The 18,991-nt window shown below is 44.9% G+C and overlaps 1 protein-coding gene across 1 annotated transcript in view; it reads left to right on the top strand.

Annotated features, from left to right (window-relative positions):
• The window catches only part of RPS6KA5 (ribosomal protein S6 kinase A5), a 55,770-nt gene that overhangs the window by 18,299 nt on the left and 18,480 nt on the right, over positions 1-18,991 (top strand). Inside the window, exons 2-5 of the mRNA XM_069736746.1 lie at positions 9,206-9,277; positions 10,672-10,890; positions 14,089-14,204; positions 17,747-17,854. Of these exons, the coding sequence (XP_069592847.1) occupies positions 9,206-9,277; positions 10,672-10,890; positions 14,089-14,204; positions 17,747-17,854 (515 nt within the window). The remainder of the gene's footprint in view (positions 1-9,205; positions 9,278-10,671; positions 10,891-14,088; positions 14,205-17,746; positions 17,855-18,991) is intronic.

Here is an 18,991-nt window from a genome sequence, read left to right as displayed (position 1 = left end):
GCCTATAGCTTACCTCTTCATAAAAACTGATTAGATTGGTTTGACAGGAGCGATTTCTCATAAACCCATGCTGATATGGAGTTAAACAGTTATTCTCATTGAGATAATCCAGAATAACATCCCTCAGAAACCCTTCAAATATTTTACCAACAATAGAGGTTAGACTTACTGGCCTATAATTTCCAGGTTCACTTTTAGAGCCCTTTTTGAATATTGGCACCACATTTGCTATGCGCCAATCCTGCGGAACAGACCCTGTCGCTATAGAGTCCCTAAAAATAAGAAATAATGGTTTATCTATTACATTACTTAGTTCTCTTAGCTCAGCAGGAAGGCACAAAATGATGTGTTTCGCCAGATGGAGAGGAAGTTTTCATTAGAAAGGATTTAAGTGGGGAAGAGATGAGAGGAAAAAAAAAAAAGGAAATGGCGGCGGCGAAAGCCCCGGGATTTTCTTAAATGTACAGCAGTGAAAGCTTCTCTTCCTCCTTCAGTTTTGAGGTTGTGTAGGCGAAAGTATCGAGATGTTTTCAGGCATAAGGAACCTTTCAGCAATATTCACAAGAGAGCACACATCTGCGCCATTTATTCTCCTGACACATCTGTCGTTCTGTAGTGATGTTTGGTCAGGGGGCTCCCAGTAATGAGCAGCCACAGAAGGAAGGAACACGCATGGAGGAGGCTACTGGACCCCAGTGATGGGTGCATTGTGCTGCAGTGTAAGGAGACGCATAGTGTTAGGACACTTATATAGTGAGAACTACTACCCTCACCATCACTCTAGAAAACAAACACATTCAGGAGGAGCTTTTATCATATGAACTTCTGCAGCTTCCCAGATTTGCTGCATTACTAGACCATCAGCACAATAGTGAGCGCAGCTCTGGTGTATAATACAGGATGTAACTCAAGATCAGTAATGTACTGTATGTACACAGTGATTACACCAGCAGAATAGTGAGTGCAGCTCTGGTGTATAATACAGGATGTAACTCAAGATCAGTAATATAATGTATGTACACAGTGATTACACCAGCAGAATAGTGAGTGCAGCTCTGGTGTATAATACAGGATGTAACTCAGGATCAATATAGGATCAGTAATGTACAGTACAGACCAAAACTTGGACACACCTTTTTCATTTAAAGATTTTTCTGTATTTTCATGACTATGAAAATTGTACATTCACACTGAAGGCATCAAAACTATGAATTAACACATGTGGAATTATATACTTAACAAACAAGTGTGAAACAACTGAAAATATGACTTATATTCTAGATTCTTCAAAGTAGCCACCTTTTGTGTTGATAACTGCTTTGCACACTCTTGGCATTCTCTTGATGAGCTTCAAGAGGTAGTCACCGGGAATGGTCTTCCAACAATCTTGAAGGAGTTCCCAGAGATGCTTAGCACTTGTTGGCCCTTTTGCCTTCACTCTGCTGTCCAGCTCACCCCAAACCATCTCGATTGGGTTCAGGTGACTGTGGAGGCCAGGTCATCTGGTGTAGCACCCCATCACTCTCCTTCTTGGTCAAGTAGCCCTTACACAGCCTGGAGGTGTGTGGGCTCATTGTCCTGTTGAAAAATAAATGATGGTCCAACTAAACGTAAACCGGATGGAATAGCATGCAGCTGCAAGATGCCGTGGTAGCCATGCTGGTTCAGTATGCCTTCAATTTTGAATAAATCCCCAACAGTGTCACCAGCAAAGCACCCCCACACCATCACACCTCCTCCTCTATGCTTCACGGTGGGAACCAGGCGTGTAGAGTCCATCCATTCTCCTTTTCTGCGTCGCACAAAGACACGGCGGTTGGAACCAAAGATCTCAAATTTGGACTCATCAGACCAAAGCACAGATTTCCACTGGTCTATTGTCTATTCCTTGTGTTCTTTAGCCCAAACAAGTCTCTTCTGCTTGTTGACTGTCCTTAGCAGTGGTTTCCTATCAGCTATTTTACCATGAAGGCCTGCTGCACAAAGTCTCCTCTTAACAGTTGTTGTAGAGATGTGTCTGCTGCTAGAACTCTGTGTTGCATTGACCTGGTCTTTAATCTGAGCTGCTGTTAACCTGCGATTTCTGAGGCTGGTGACTCGGATAAACTTATCCTCAGATGCAGAGGTGACTTTTGGTCTTCCTTTCCTGGGGCGGTCCTCATGTGAGCCAGTTTTTGTAGCGCTTGATGGTTTTTGCCACTGCACTTGGGGACACTTTCAAAGTTTTCCCAATTTTTCGGACTGACTGACCTTCATTTCTTAAAGTAATTATGGCCACTCGTTTTTCTTTACTTAGCTGCTTTTTTCTTGCCATAATACAAATTCTAACAGTTTATTCAGTAGGACTATCAACTGTGTATCCACCAGACTTCTGCACAACACAACTGATGGTCCCAACCCCATTTATAAGGCAAGAAATCCCACTTATTAAACCTGACAGGGCACATTCCCGGTGACTACCTCTTGAAGCTCATCAAGAGAATTCCAAGAGTGTGCAAAGCAGTCATCAAAGCAAAAGGTGGCTACTTTGAAGAACCTAGAATATAAGACATAATTTCAGTTGTTTCACACTTCTTTGTTAAGTATATAATCCCCCATGTGTTAATTCATAGTTTCGATGCCTTCAGTGTGAATGTACAATTTTCATAGTCATGAAAATACAGAAAAATCTTTAAATGAGGTGTGTCCAAACTTTTGGTCTGTGTTGTATGTACACAGTGACTACACCAGCAGAATAGTGATTTCAGCTCTGGAGTAAAATACATAATCAGTACAGCAACAGTAATGCAATGTATGTACACAGTGACTGCACCAGCAGAATAGTGAGTGCAGCTCTGGGGTATAATATAGGAGGTAACTCCGGATCAGTAATGTATGTACACAGTGACTACACCAGCAGAATAGTGATTTCAGCTCTGTAGTATAATACATAATCAGTAGAGCATTAGTAATGCAATGTATGTACACAGTGACTGCACCATCAGAATTGTGAGTGCAGCTCTGGAGTATAATACAGAATGTACCGTAACTCAGGATCAGTAATGTATGTACACAGTGACTGCACCAGCAGAATAGTGAGTTCAGCTCTGGAATATAATAACTTGGGATCAGTAATGTAATGAATGTACACAGTGAGTGCACCAGCAGAATAGTGATTTCAGCTCTGGAGTATAATACATAATCAGTACAGCATCAGTAATGCAATGTATGTACACAGTGACTGCACCATCAGAATAGTGAGTACAGCTCTGAAGTATAATTCAGGATCAGAAATGTATGTACGCAGTGACTGCACCAGCAGAATAGTCAGTGCATATCTGGATCAGGAATATAATGTATGTACACAGTGACTGCACCAGCAGAATAGTGAGTGCAGCTCTGGAGTATAATACAAGAGGGTGTAACTCAGGATCAGTGATGTAATTACAATAGATCACTTTATGGGTTTCAGCGCTTGCGCCCTTATTTCTCCACTATTGAGATGAGCGGTTTCCTTCTCTTGTAGCTTTAGAATTATATTGTATCACTGCAGCAATAAATTATTGGGACATCATCTATTATTTTAATAGGTTTGTGGATTACATTCCGCTAATTGCATATTTCCCTGTGCTAGTACATACTGTTCTCTTTCTATAATAAAATGGTAATGACCTGTCACTGCCCTGAATGCCTTCTGACTAAAAGGGCACGAAGCATCTCTTCTAGTACGTACTCTGTGTACCTGATGTATAGCAGTGGTGTGTAACCTGCATATATGGTGCAGAGTAGTATTATGTCCCCTGTGTATATAGTGTTAGTTCTTGTTGTGCACCTAGTGTTGCCAGTTGAAGCTCCTCTGATGCATTAATGCCCCCAGAAGATCTGGTGAGGGTCACAAAGGTGCCATTGGCCTCACTGATGTGTCATATAACTGATGTACTGAGTGTTCCGTCAGCGGCCAGATGCCAAACTATTATACCTATTGGGGTTTTTCCAGGTGGGCTATGAGGTGGCCGCTGGGGGTCGATAATGATGATCAATTATGTCAGATGAGGAAGGATCGGGCATTACTGGTTCAGATGCATCAGTATCAGGCTCTCTTCCATAACTAATTATCTGTCCGGCTGATTTAGACCCTTACACTGCAATAAGAGATTTTTATATTAACCCCTTTACCCCCAAGGGTGGTTTGCACGTCAATGACCAGGCCAATTTTTACAATTCTGACCACTGTCCCTTTATGAGGTTATAACTCCGAAACGCTTCAACGGATCCTGGTGATTCTGACATTGTTTTCTCGTGACATATTGTACTTCATGATAGTGGTAAAATTTCTTTGATAGTACCTGCGTTTATTTGTGAAAAAAACGGAAATTTGGCGAAAATTTTGAAAATTTCGCAATTTTCAAACTTTGAATTTTTATGCAATTAAATCACAGAGATATGTCACACAAAATACTTAATAAGTAACATTTCCCACATGTCTCCTTTACATCAGCATAATTTTGGAACCAATTTTTTTTTTGTTAGGGAGTTATAAGGGTTAAAAGTTGACCAGCAATTTCTCATTTTTACAACACCATTTTTTTTTAGGGACCACGTCTCATTTGAAGTCATTTTGAGGGGTCTATATGATAGAAAATGCCCAAGTGTGACACCATTCTAAAAACTGCACCCCTCAAGGTGCTCAAAACCACATTCAAGAAGTTTATTAACCCTTCAGGTGTTTAATAGGAATTTTTGGAATGTTTAAATAAAAATGAACATTTAACTTTTTTACACAAAAAATTTACTTCAGCTCCAATTTGTTTTATTTTACCAAGGGTAACAGGAGAAATTGGACCCAAAAAGTTGTTGTCCAATTTGTCCTGAGTACGCTGATACCCCATATGTGGCAGTAAACCACTGTTTGGGCGCATGGGAGAGCTTGGAAGGGAAGGAGCGCTATTTGACTTTTCAATGCAAAATTGACAGGAATTGAGATGGGACGCCATGTTGCGTTTGGAGAGCCACTGATGTGCCTAAACATTGAAACCCCCCACAAGTGACACCATTTTGGAAAGTAGACCCCCTAAGGAACTTATCTGGATGTGTGGTGAGCACTTTGACCCACCAAGTGCTTCACAGAAGTTTATAATGCAGAACCGTAAAAATAAAAAATCATATTTTTTCACAAAAATTATATTTTTGCCCCCAATTTTTTATTTTTCCAAGGGTAAGAGAAGAAATTGGACCTCAAAAGTTGTTGTCCAATTTGTCCCGAGTACGCTGATACCCCATATGTGGCAGTAAACCACTGTTTGGGCGCATGGGAGAGCTCGGAAGGGAAGGAGCGCCGTTTGACTTTTCAATGCAAAATTGACAGGAATTGAGATGGGACGCCATGTTGCGTTTGGAGAGCCACTGATGTGCCTAAACATTGAAACCCCCCACAAGTGACACCATTTTGGAAAGTAGACCCCCTAAGGAACTTATCTGGATGTGTGGTGAGCACTTTGACCCACCAAGGGCTTCACAGAAGTTTATAATGCAGAGCCATAAAAATAAAACAAAATTTTTTTCCCACAAAAATTATTTTTTAGCCCCCAGTTTTGTATTTTCCCTAGGGTAACAGGAGAAATTGGACCCCAAAAGTTGTTGTCCAATTTGTCCTGAGTACGCTGATACCCCATATGTGGGGGGGAACCACCGTTTGGGCGCATGGGAGGGCTCGGAAGGGAAGGAGCGCCATTTGGAATGCAGACTTAGATGGAATGGTCTGCAGGCGTCACATTGCGTTTGCAGAGCCCCTAATGTACCTAAACAGTAGAAACCCCCCACAAGTGACACCATTTTGGAAAGTAGACCCCCTAAGGAACTCATCTTGATGTGTTGTGAGAGCTTTGAACCCCCAAGTATTTCACTACAGTTTATAACGCAGAGCCATGCAAATAAAAAATATTTTTTTTTCCACAAAAATTATATTTTAGCCCCCAGTTTTGTATTTTTCCAAGGTTAGCAGGAGAAATTGGACCCTAAATGTTGTTGTCCAATTTGTCCTGAGTACGCTGATACCCGATATGTGGGGGGGAACCACCGTTTGGGCGCATGGGAGGGCTCGGAAGGGAAGTAGCATCATTTGGAATGCAGACTTAGATGGATTGGTCTGCAGGCGTCACATTGCGTTTGCAGAGCCCCTAATGTACCTAAACAGTAGAAACCCCCCACAAGTGACCCCATATTGGAAACTAGACCCCTCAATGAACTTATCTAGATGTGTTGTGAGAACTTTGAACCCCCAAGTGTTTCACTACAGTTTATAACGCAGAGCCGTGAAAATAAAAAATCTTTTTGTTTTCCCACAAAAATTATTTTTTAGCCCCCAGTTTTGTATTTTCCCAAGGGTAACAGGAGAAATTGGTCCACAAAAGTTGTTGTCCAATTTGTCCTGAGTACGCTGATACCCCATATGTTGGGGTAAACCCCTGTTTGGGCACACAGGAGAGCTCGGAAGGGAAGGAGCACTGTTTTACTTTTTCAACGCAGAATTGGCTGGAATTGAGATCGGACGCCATGTCGTGTTTGGAGAGCCCCTGATGTGCCGAAACAGTGGAAACCCCCCAATTATAACTGAAACCCTAATCTAAACACACCCCTAACCCTAATTCCAACGGTAACCCTAACCACACCTCTAACCCTGACACACCCCTAACCCTAATCCCAACCCTATTCCCAACTGTAAATGTAATCTAAACCCTAACCCTAACTTTAGCCCCAACCCTAACTGTAGCCCCAACCCTAACCCTAACCCTAGCCCTAACCCTAGCCCTAGCCCTAACCCTAGCCCTAACCCTAGCCCTAGCCCTAACCCTAACCCTAGCCCTAACCCTAACCCTAGCCCTAACCCTAGCCCTAACCCTAACCCTAGCCCTAGCCCTAGCCCTAACCCTAGCCCTAGCCCTAGCCCTAGCCCTAACCCTAGCCCTAATGGGAAAATGGAAATAAATACATTTTTTTTTATTTTTCCCTAACTAAGGGGGTGATGAAGGGGGGTTTGATTTACTTTTATAGCGAGTTTTTTAGCTGATTTTTATGATTGGCAGCCGTCACACACTGAAAGACCCTTTTTGTTGCAAAAAATATTTTTTGCAATACCACATTTTGAGAGCTATAATTTTTCCATATTTTGGTCCACAGAGTCATGTGAGGTCTTGTTTTTTGCGGGACGAGTTGACGTTTTTATTGAAAACATTTTTGGGCACGTGACATTTTTTGATCGCTTTTTATTCCGATTTTTGTGAGGAAGAATGACCAAAAGCCAGCTATTCATGAATTTCTATTGGGGGAGGCGTTTATACCGTTCCGCGTTTGGTAAAATTGATAAATCAGTTTTATTCTTCGGGTCAGTACGATTACAGCGATACCTCATTTATATCATTTTTTTATGGTTTGGCGCTTTTATACGATAAAAACTATTTTACAGAAAAAATAATTATTTTTGCATTGCTTTATTCTCAGGACTATAACTTTTTTATTTTTTTGCTGATGATGCTGTATGGCGGCTCTTTTTTTGCGGGACAATATGACGCTTTCAGCGGTACCATGGTTATTTATATCTGTCCTTTTGATCGCGTGTTATTCCACTTTTTGTTCGGCGGTATGATAATAAAGCGTTGTTTTTTGCCTCGTTTTTTTTTTTTTTGTCTTACGGTGTTTACTGAAGGGGTTAACTAGTGGGACAGTTTTATAGGTCGGGTCGTTACGGACGCGGCGATATTAAATATGTGTACTTTTATTGGTTTTTTTTTTTTTATTTAGATGAAGAAATGTATTTATGGGAATAATATTTTTTTTTTTTTTTCATTATTTTGGAATATTTTTTTTAATTTTTTTTACACATTTGGAAAATTTTTTTTTTACTTTTTTACTTTGTCCCAGGGGGGGACATCACAGATCAGTGATCTGACAGTTTGCACAGCACTCTGTCAGATCACTGATCTGACATGCAGCGCTGCAGGCTTCACAGTGCCTGCTCTGAGCAGGCTCTGTGAAGCCACCTCCCTCCCTGCAGGACCCGGATCCGCGGCCATCTTGGATCCGGGGCTGGAGGGAGCAGGGAGGGAGGTGAGACCCTCGCAGCAACGCGATCACATCGCGTTGCTCCGGGGGTCTCAGGGAAGCCCGCAGGGAGCCCCCTCCCTGCGCGGTGCTTCCCTGCACTGCCGGCACATCGCGATCATCTTTGATCGCGGTGTGCCAGGGGTTAATGTGCCGGGGGCGGTCCGTGACCGCTCCTGGCACATAGTGCCGGATGTCAGCTGCGATAAGCAGCTGACACCCGGCCGCGATCGGCCGCGCTCCCCCCGTGAGCGCGGCCGATCGGCTATGACGTACTATCCCGTCCAGGGTCAGATAAGCCCAGGGCACCTCGACAGGATAGTACGTCTAAGGTCACAGAGGGGTTAATGAGCCCGGCGCTGATGGAATAACATCGATCCATTTGATTACATGTGACCCACAAGCCTCAGCAAGATGTTCCCCACATCATAATGATTAAAGGGAACCTGTCACCCCGTTTTTTGAGATTGAGCTATAAATACTGTTAAATAGGGCCTGCGCTGTGCGTTACTATAGTGTATGTAGTGTACCCTGATTCCCCATGTATGCTGAGAAATACATTACCAAAGTCGCCGTTTTCGCCTGTCAATCAGGCTGGTCTGGTCAGGTGGGCGTGTTCACAGCGCTCTTTTCTTCCCCAGCTTTCCGTTGGTGGCGTAGTGGTGTGCGCATGTCCAAGGTCCGAATTCCCTGCGCCCACGTGAAGACACAGCGCGCGATCTGCGCTGTCATCCCTTTCATCGGTGGGGGCGGCCATCTTCCTGGGGCCGCGCGTGCGCAGTTGGAGTGCTCTGCTGCACGGGGCTTCAGGAAAATGGCCGCGGGATGCCGCGCGTGCGCACAAGAGATCGCGGCGGCCATTTTCCCAAAGCCGAGATGCTCCTGATTGACAGGCGAAAACGGCGACTTTGGTAATGTATTTCTCAGCATACATGGGGAATCAGGGTACACTACATACACTATAGTAACGCACAGCGCAGGCCCTATTTAACAGTATTTATAGCTCAATCTGAAAAAACGGGGTGACCGGTTCCCTTTAACAATGGGGGATGACTATGAAATACGGTCGCTATCATGCTTCATTAATTACTTAATGGACCTCGTTATATCTGATGAATTTATTTTATAGCAAACTTGACGGGACACGCAGAGAAGGTTGGAATCGAGAACTTCGAGCTTCTGAAGGTCCTGGGCACGGGAGGTAGGTTGCTTTAATAAAAGTCATTTTTGATGATAGATATTTGCGTTTCCACATGTTGCAGCAGCTTGGGAAGCAGGCTGAGGCTTCAGAAGTGGCTGTAACGTTTGCGCTGCATGATCCTGATGCCTTACATACAGAGGATGCCGCATGCCACCGTACTACCTCATATATGTGTCCTAATGGGCCGCTTTCCACTGCCTCATCCTGACGTTTTCTTGTAGTTCACATATACATATATCGAGCGTCTCTCTGTGGGCGACTCGTGCAATTACTCCCCCAATCGATAATGCTTTATATCTGAGAATTTCCCAATGCCTTCCCGAGCTGGATCTATCACGTCTTCATGGCAATGTTTCTCCATCATCACAAAATGAAAAATTCTGCACCTTTCCACTTTGTGTTTGCATTCTTCACCGTTATCAAGATCTCTGCTTGCTGGAGGTGTCACTGGGAAATTCTCCATGGATATCTCCAAATGTATGATCCAAGAGCTGTAAGTGAATGGCGGCTCTCGGGATCTAGTCGCATATCATAACTGCAACCTGACCTTGACGGGGGTCCTCTGGCAGAAACGGCAAATCAAATAGACATTCCATCGACACCTATAGGGATGTCATATTTGTGATAATGTCTGTAGAAACACCTCGTATTGATGGTGGCGGATCAGGCTGCACAACAGAAAATTAGGAGTGTCATTGTGGCTACAGAGGACCTTGGTGTTACCCAACCTCGGCAGTGGGGGAAGTCCTGTCCGAACAGTCAGCAGTTTGGACTCCTCTTTCTTCATCCGTTTGTGGTTTTGGTGCAGATCCTGTCCAACTAAAGAAATAAAAATTTAAAAAATGTACAATAGGGAAAGGGCCAAAGATGGACACTGTAGTAGGATTTTATTACAGGAACAGTCTGGTTAGGAGAACCTTTCTGCTGGCTGGAAGAATTGCACAGGTTCCCTGCTTGGGATCCCCCTCTTTTAGCCTGTAAAGAGCAGCACCCCGCTGATGACCACAGCAATTTTATTGGGTGTCTGTGTCCCCTAACTTCCCTTGCAGAGAAAAAAATGAATACTACGCATCCGCTTCTTTCACCGATACAAAGGGGATCCCATCAGGAGACTTGCAGTTGAAATGGGCTGCAGGCTGCCCTCTATAGCAGGGGTCTGCGCTCAGGAACCCACTGCCTGCGTCTACACCGCCACGGAGAAGTTGATGCTGCAATATTGCAATTATTTGCGAATGGCTGCAGAAATTACACGGTTGACGCGGGCAATCTGCAGTGAATTGCTGATAATTCAGCTGGAAGCCGCTGCAGCTTTTATGACTTGCACTTAGAATCTCATAGCCTGACTCCATCATTCATGGAGAATCTTAGTTCTTAATTTGTCTTTTTCTTTGTAGCTTATGGCAAAGTATTCCTGGTCCGGAAGATCAGCGGTCATGACTCCGGGAAGCTTTATGCTATGAAAGTTTTAAAGAAGGCGACTATCATCCAGAAAGCCAAGACTGCGGAGCACACGCGGACGGAGCGTCAGGTGCTGGAACACATCCGCCAATCTCCATTCCTTGTAACCCTTCATTATGCTTTCCAGACAGACACAAAACTTCATCTCATTTTGGGTAAGAATGAATTTATATTTTTATACATCAGGGGTGAGAATGTGACGGAATTATACTCTGTGTAACACTGGCTTCACTGTGCGAGATGGAGACATGATCTTATCTGGGAAAATGTGTGCAAAGTATCTAGGAACCGCTGCAGAGGAGCAGTGAGCGCAATGAACGCTCCCGCTATGAAGTAGGTGGTGAATTTTCTTACGACGCTCCTCACCGGTCTGTAGTGAACTGCTGTAAAGTAGGGAACTTCACTGCCAGGTGGATCGGAGGTTCAGAGATGCAATTTCTCTATCTGCCTGCCTTGCGCAAATTCATTATCTGCCCCTGTCAATCACATGTCATCAGGTTTGATATAAATGTTGGGAGAGGATTATTATTTATTATTATAGCACCATTTATTCCATGGCGCTTTGTGTGAAAAGGGGTATACATAATTATAACCTAATGCAATAATCTTGATACAAGTCACCGATTGGTTCAGGAGGAGAGAGGACTCTGCCTGTGAGGGCTCACAGTCTATAAGATCGATGCAATTAATTAGTGCAACTTAAAAAGAACTGTTGATAAGTCAGTGAGACACGTTGTGAGTTTAGATTGGTAGAGTCTGCGTGCTGAGATACCCACATATTGCCAAAACAAAAGGGCAGAAGTGCTGAGCTATGTGCTGCGTGCAGAGATTGAAGACTTTATATTCAATACAGACTTCAATATTAACTTTTTTCACTGCTTTATTCAAAATGACATTTTGAGTCCAAAAACTTCTACTGTGACAGCCATTAAGTGTCTTACTTCCCTGTATCTACTTCACTGCCTGTTTATTAGGGTTATACCGAGATAGACATCAAGACAGATTACAAGAGGTGGGGGCAAGTCTCTGACTCTGTATGGTGAATGGAGGCCAGTCTTTGTCTCTTTATAGTGAGCGGGGGCCAGTCTCTATCTCGGTATGGTGAGGTGGGACCAGTCTGTGTCTCTGTATGGTGAGCGGGGACCTGTCTTTGTCTCTGTTGTATCTATATGGCGACTGGTCTTTGTATTGTGAGGGGGGACTGGTTTTTGTCTCTGTATGGTGAGGGGGGACCAGTCTTTGTCTCTGTACGGCGACCGGTCTTTGTCTCTGTATGGTGAGGGGGGACCGGTCTTTGTCTCTGTATGGCGAGCGGCAGGGGCGGGTATTTGTCTCTGTATGGTGAGGGGGGACCAGTCTGTCTCTGTATGGTGAGGGGAGACCAGTGTTTGTCTCTTGTGAGGGGGGACCAGTGTTTGTCTTTGTATGGCGAGCATGGGTGTGTCCTTGTCTCTGTGTGGTGACAGGGGACCAGTCTTTGTCTCTGTATGGTGAGGGGGGACCAGTCTTTGTCTCTGTATGGTGAGGGGGGACCAGTGTTTGTCTCTTGTGAGGGGGGGGACCAGTGTTTGTCTTTGTATGGCGAGCATGGGTGTGTCCTTGTCTCTGTGTGGTAAGGGGGGACCGGTCTTTGTCTCTGTATGGCGACCGGTCTTTGTCTCTGTATGGTGAGGGGGGATCGGTCTTTGTCTCTGTATGGCGAGCGGTCTTTGTCTCTGTATGGTGAGGGGGGACCAGTCTTTGTCTCTGTATGGCGAGCGTGGGCGGGTCTTTACTCTGTATGGCGAGCGTGGGCGGGTCTTTGTCTCTGTATGGCGAGCGGCAGGGGCGGGTATTTGTCTCTGGTGAGGGGGGACCAGTCTGTCTCTGTATGGTGAGGGGGGACCAGTGTTTGTCTTCGTATGGCGAGCATGGGTGTATCCTTGTCTCTGTGTGGTGAGGGGGGACCAGTCTTTGTCTCTGGGTGGTGAGGGAGGACTAGTGTTTGTCTATGTATGGTGAGCATGGGCGGGTATTTGTCTGTGTATGGTTTGTGGGTGGGTCTTTGTTTCTGTATGGTGAGCGTGGGCAGGGTTTTGTCTCTGTATGGTGAACGGGGACGGTTCTGTCTCTATGGCAAAGGGGGATAAGGTTTTGTCTCTGTTGTCTCTGTATGACGAGCGGGAACCAGTCTTTGTCTCTGTATTGTGAGGGGAACCAGTCTTTGTCTCTGTATGGGCAAGTGGGGACCAGTCTTTGTCTCTGTATGGTGAGCGGGGACCGGTTTTTTGTCTCTGTATGGTGAGCGGGGACCGGTCTTTGTCTCTGTATGGTGAGCGGGTCTTTGTCTCTGTATGGTGAGCATGGGCGGGTCTTTGTCTCTGTATGGTGAGCAGGTCTTTGTCTCTGGTGAGCATTGGCGGGTCTTTGTCTCTGTATGGTGAGCGGGTCTTTGTCTCTGTATGGTGAGCATGGGCGGGTCTTTGTCTCTATATGGTGAGCGGGTCTTTGTCTCTGGTGAGCATGGGTGGGTCTTTGTCTCTGTATGGTGAGCGCGTCTTTGTCTCTTTATGGTGAGCATCGGCGGGTCTTTGTCTCTGTATGGTGAGCATGGGTGGGCCTTTGTTTTTGTATGGTGGGTGTGTCTTTTTATGTTTGTTTTTGTATGGTGATCATGGGTGGGTCTTTGTTTTTGTATGGTGGGTGTGTCTTTTTATGGTGTTTGTTTTTGTATGGTGAGCATGGGTGGATCTTTGTCCCTGTATAGTGAGCGGGGGCGAGTCTTTGTTTCTGTATGGTGAGCGGTTTTGTCCCTGTATGGTGAGCGGGGGCGGGTCTTTGTCTCTGTATTGTGAGGGGTTTTGTACCTGTATGGTGAGCGGGGGCAGGTCTTTGTTTCTCTACATAGAACGGGGGAGGGCCTTTGTTTCTGTTTGGGTAGAGGTGACGGGTCTTTAACGCCTCTGTAGGTTTTGGAGGTGGGTCTTGGTCTCTTTACAGAGAGTGGGGACGGGTCTTTGTCTCTGTACATGGAGTTGTGGCAGGCCTATGTCTACTTTTGCCAAACTGCATGCAGACATAACAGGCAGACTCTCCATTCATGGAGGACCAGCCATTGGAATATTAGCAAAAGCAATGCATGGTGGGAAGTGAGGGAAAGAAAGTTCCAGCACCTCTAGTGCTGGCAGAATGATGATGAACAATGGATGGCCAGTTACTGCTCTTGATAATCAAGAAGGTTCTGCACATATTTGAGTAGATTTTTTCTAGTTTGGGATGAGGGCAGCGAGTCACACTCTGTCTTTGGATAAAATGAAGTCTGAACTTTCCCTTTTTATGAATATTTGTCCCTGGTTTACTTCTCTTTTTTGCAGATTACATTAATGGAGGTGAGCTTTTTACGCATTTATCCCAGAGGGAAAAATTCACGGAGAGTGAAGTACAGATCTACATCGGGGAGATCGTCCTGGCCCTCGAACATCTGCACAAGGTCGGTCCTGCTGCTGTTTCTTGGTGTTTTCACCTTCTGACACTTGTGGGAGCCGTAGGTGGCTCGGGATCGGGTTATAAAATGGCGTAGAGGTGGCACGCTCTGCCGGGGTTAAGTAGCTGACTCAGCACTGGTTTTATTATTTCCATGTCTTTCATGTCGCTCACGTTAAGAGCTGATAAATGCAGACATTTAAAAAATAATTCCACTTCCAGGATCACTTCTACACCTACAAATAAATCAGGCAACTTAATCGTACATCACCTGTCACCTTGTATAATGGATCATTATTCCTGGGAAAGCTGGCTGACAATCAATATGGCAGCCATCGCAGCTTTCCTGGAATCCTGATATGCCAATATCTCTAGCCCTGTAGCACATTTATGTGGTGTGATCATAACACATTTTTTATATTGCAAACTTTTAGAATTTGCAATGATTTTATGGAAATTGTGATTGGTGAGCTTCGTGTGAGTGGATCCTTAAAGGGATGTCCGATGCCGCTCACTTTCACATTGGAGGTGAGTGGTGCCAGTGATGTTGCGTCACCACTTACACACTGGGGCGAGTGTTCAATCGTCATGTCGTGCACTGGTCTCTGCATATATGTGCAAATGCAACACTTTTGGTACTGCACACCTCTCGATGTAGAAGTGAGCAGTGCTGGATAACCCCACTTAACTAATATAGACCAAGCGCAATTGTTTTTTTATGGTCCTGGTGATAAGACAGCAGCGGTTTATTATCTCTACTGTCTTCTATTTCAATGGCTATAGAGCGCTCATTGAGCCCAGGTCAAAGAATATTCACTGATGGTAAGCAGAGATCTTGAAAATGTTTACAAACTGTACCACAAAGTATACCCTGAAGCTGCAAAACAAGACGTTTTCTCCGAGCACCCTCAATCAGGGGTCACAAAGAGGCAAACTGGCAATTGAGTGGTGGAGTGGGGCTGGAGGGCTCTTTAGTGGTCCTGGCAAACTCACATTTTTGCATTTGTTGAAGTATTGCAATTACTATTGTATTGGACATTTTGTAGATAGTCATTATTGAAAGTCTTCATTAATATCGCACAACTACAGATTAGGAGAGCTCCATATCTTTCCTCTTGCAGCTTTTGACACAGTCACACACAAAAACCCAATTGTGTTCGCCCGCCCGCAGAAGGCGACATTAATATTCGCATGGATGTAGTCAGGTCAGGGAGTCAGGAGCAGAGCTTGCATGCCAGGAGCGGGGGGCTCTGCTGGAACCCAAGACCTCGCCACCCTTCTTTATCTCTTGCGCTGGATGGATATAGTCTAAACAATGCAACCAGGAATGAAATGTGAAGGAGAAATGGAGGACGGGAACACGAGCCGGGATTGTTTTGTTACACTGATCTGCGCCCTGGAGCTGTAGTAACACAAGCATTAAAGAGGGGCTCCGGTTGTATGTTAAAGCTTAATCGTTGCGTAATGAAAAGTTCTGCAACTTTCGACTATACTTTGTGTTTTTAGTTCTATATATGCTTGCTGTATATGAACAGGATCTTGTCTGGGTAGAGATTGAACAGCTGTTCTAACATAATACTTTAACAGTTGAGGGTTTGTTACAGATGTATCCAGTGTGGACAATCCTCTTTGCACCAGATATACACTGCTCAAAAAATATAGTGAACAGTCACTAAAATCCCACATCCTAGATATCACTAAATGACATATTCCACTTGCAAATCTTTATTCATTCCATAGTGGAATGTGTTGAGAACAATAAAACATAAAAATGATCAATGTAAATGAAAATTAATATCCCATGGAGGTCTGGATTTGGAATGATACTCAAAATCAAATTACAGACCGATCAACTACACTGGAAATGCCTCAAGATAAGGTAATGATGCTCAGAGGTGTGTGTGGCTTCCACGCGCCTGTATGATCTCTCTACAATGCCTGGGCATGGTCCTGATGAGGCGGCGGATGGTCTCCTGAGGGATCTCCTCCCAGAGCTGGATTAAAGCAGCAGTCAACTCCTGGACAGTCTGTGGTGTTCGTGGATGGAACGAGACAGGGTATCCCAGATGTGCTCGATTGGATTGAGGTCTGGGAATGGGCAGGCCAGTCCATAGCTTCAATGCCTTAATCATGCAGAAACTGCTGACACACTTCAGCCACATGAGGCCTAGCATTTTCATGCATTAGAAGGAATCCAGGGCCCAGAGCATCAGCATATGGTCTCAAAATGGGTCGGAGGACCTCATCCCGGTACCTAATGGCAGTCAGGGTACCTCTGGCGAGCACATGGAGGGCTGTGTGGCCTTCCAAAGAAATGCATCCTCACACCATTACTGACCCACTGCCAAACCGGTCATGCTGCAGGATGTTTCAGGCAGCAGAATGTTTTCAACGTCGTTTCCAGACTCTGTCACGTCTGTCACATGTGCTCAGTGTGAACCTGCTCTCATCCGTGAAAAGTGCAGGGCGCCAGTGTTGAATCTGCCAATCTTGGTGTTAAATGCCATTCGCCCTGCACAATGTTGACTGTAGGCACAACACCCACTTGTGTATGTCGGGCCCTCATACCACCCTAATGGAGCCTGTTTCCTTTTTTTTAAATCAGATAAATTTTTATTGAACACAAAAACATAAAAAAGTATCACGTCATATATCCATACTCATTTTACATTTACAAGTAAATAACTCCACCTCAACCCTTCCCCACCCACCCTCATGGAGAACAATCCAGGAGCCGACAACAGTTCGTCCATGATTATCAATATCAGGAATGGAGACTGTTTCTGATAGTTTAAGCAGACACATGGATGCTAGTGGCCTGCTGGAGGTCATATTGCAGCACTCTGGCACTGTTCCTCCTTGCAGAAAGGAGGAGGTAGCGGTCCTGCTGCTGGGTTGTTGCCTTCCTCTGGCCCCCTCCATGTCTCCTGGTAGCTCCTCCATGCTTTGGACACTGTGCAGATGACACAGCTACCGTTCTTGCCACAGCTCGCATTGATGTGCCATCCTTGATGAACTGCACTACCTGAGTCACAAATTTGGGTTGTAGACACTGCCTCATACTACCTTTTAGGGGTGAGAGAAATGACAAAATGGAAAAGTGATCAAAACAGCCAAAAAGGGTGAGAACAGAGAAATGGTCTGTGATCACCCCCTGCAGAACCACTCCTTTATCGGTGTTATCTTGCTAATTGCCGATCATTTCTACCTGTTGTCTGTTCCATTTGCACAACAGCAGGAGAAATTGATTTAAGATCGGCGTTGCTTCATAACTGGACAGGTTCATTTCATAGAAATGTCATTGACTTGGAGTTACATTGTGTTGTTTAAGTGTTCCCTTTATTTTTTAGTGCAGTTTACATTACTCCTGATACATTATAGCAAACTTTCAGGACAGGAGAGAATCCCAGTGGTGCTGTGTACATTCTTCTCTGGAGGATTTATCGCTGTTTATGTGCCAGATGCCTGAATAATCTGCAGCTCCTTCTCTGTCCAGTCCTCTGCTGTCATCGGACACGTCACAGAAATGAGAATCTGCTTTACTTTCAGCTGGGGATAATATACCGGGATATCAAACTCGAAAATATCCTCCTGGACTCCAGCGGCCATGTGGTTCTAACGGACTTCGGTCTCAGTAAGGAGTTTCTATCAGATGAGGTAAGTGACTTACACGGCCGTCTAGGGTTTAAAACTACATTTCTCTAGTGATGGATAGGAGGCATTCTCAGTGAGGTCACCGCTGGTCTCTAGTAATGGATAGGAGGCATTCTCAGTGATGTCACCGCTGATCTCTAGTGATGGATAGGAGGCATTCTCAGTGATGTCACCTCTGATCTCTAGTGATGGATAGGAGGCATTCTCAGTGATGTCACTGCTGATCTCTAGTGATGGATAGGAGGCATTCTCAGTGATGTCACCGCTGATCTCTAGTGATGGATAGGAGGCATTCTGAGTGATGTGACCTCTGATCTCTAGTGATGGATAGGCGGCATTCTCAGTGATGTCACCGCTGATCTCTAGTGATGGATAGGAGACATTCTCAGTGATGTCACCGCTGATCTCTAGTGATGGATAGGAGACATTCTCAGTCATGTCACCGCTGATCTCTAGTGATGGATAGGAGGCATTCTCAGTGATGTCACCGCTGATCTCTAGTGATGGATAGGAGGCATTCTCAGTGATGTCACCGCTGATCTCTAGTCATGGATAGGAGGCATTCTCAGTGATGTCACCGCTGATCTCTAGTGATGGATAGGAGGCATTCTCAGTGATGTCACTGCTGATCTCTAGTGATGGATAGGCGGCATTCTCAGTGATGTCACCGCTGATCTCTAGTGATGGATAGGAGGCATTCTCAGTGATGTCACCTCTGATCTCTAGTGATGGATAGGAGGCATTCTCAGTGATGTCACCGCTGATCTCTAGTGATGGATAGGAGGCATTCTCAGTGATGTCACTGCTGATCTCTAGTGATGGATAGGCGGCATTCTCAGTGATGTCACCGCTGATCCCTTTTATATTGTAGTGCATATTGAATGCCTGCTGTAGTTATATTTCCCCACAGCCTCCATAAATTGCATCTAGATGTGTAATGTAGATAGGTGGTGGGAGAAGGGGGATGCCACTACATTTTCTCTTTTTCCCACGGTACGAGCTGTGTCTTGGGAAAGAAAAAGATCCCAAAAAGTGAAGATCAGTATTATTGTTTTTAAGTCCTTTGTCCTGGTCTCTGATGCTGTAATCCTCGTCTGTCAGGATATTGCAGGTGAGGGATTAATGCAGCACATTCACCTC

This window comes from Ranitomeya imitator, chromosome 1, assembly GCF_032444005.1.
Source record: "Ranitomeya imitator isolate aRanImi1 chromosome 1, aRanImi1.pri, whole genome shotgun sequence".
Taxonomy (NCBI): domain Eukaryota; kingdom Metazoa; phylum Chordata; class Amphibia; order Anura; family Dendrobatidae; genus Ranitomeya; species Ranitomeya imitator.
The sequence above is the reverse complement of the archived record's forward strand: the minus strand, read 5'-3'. Positions and strand labels throughout refer to the sequence as shown.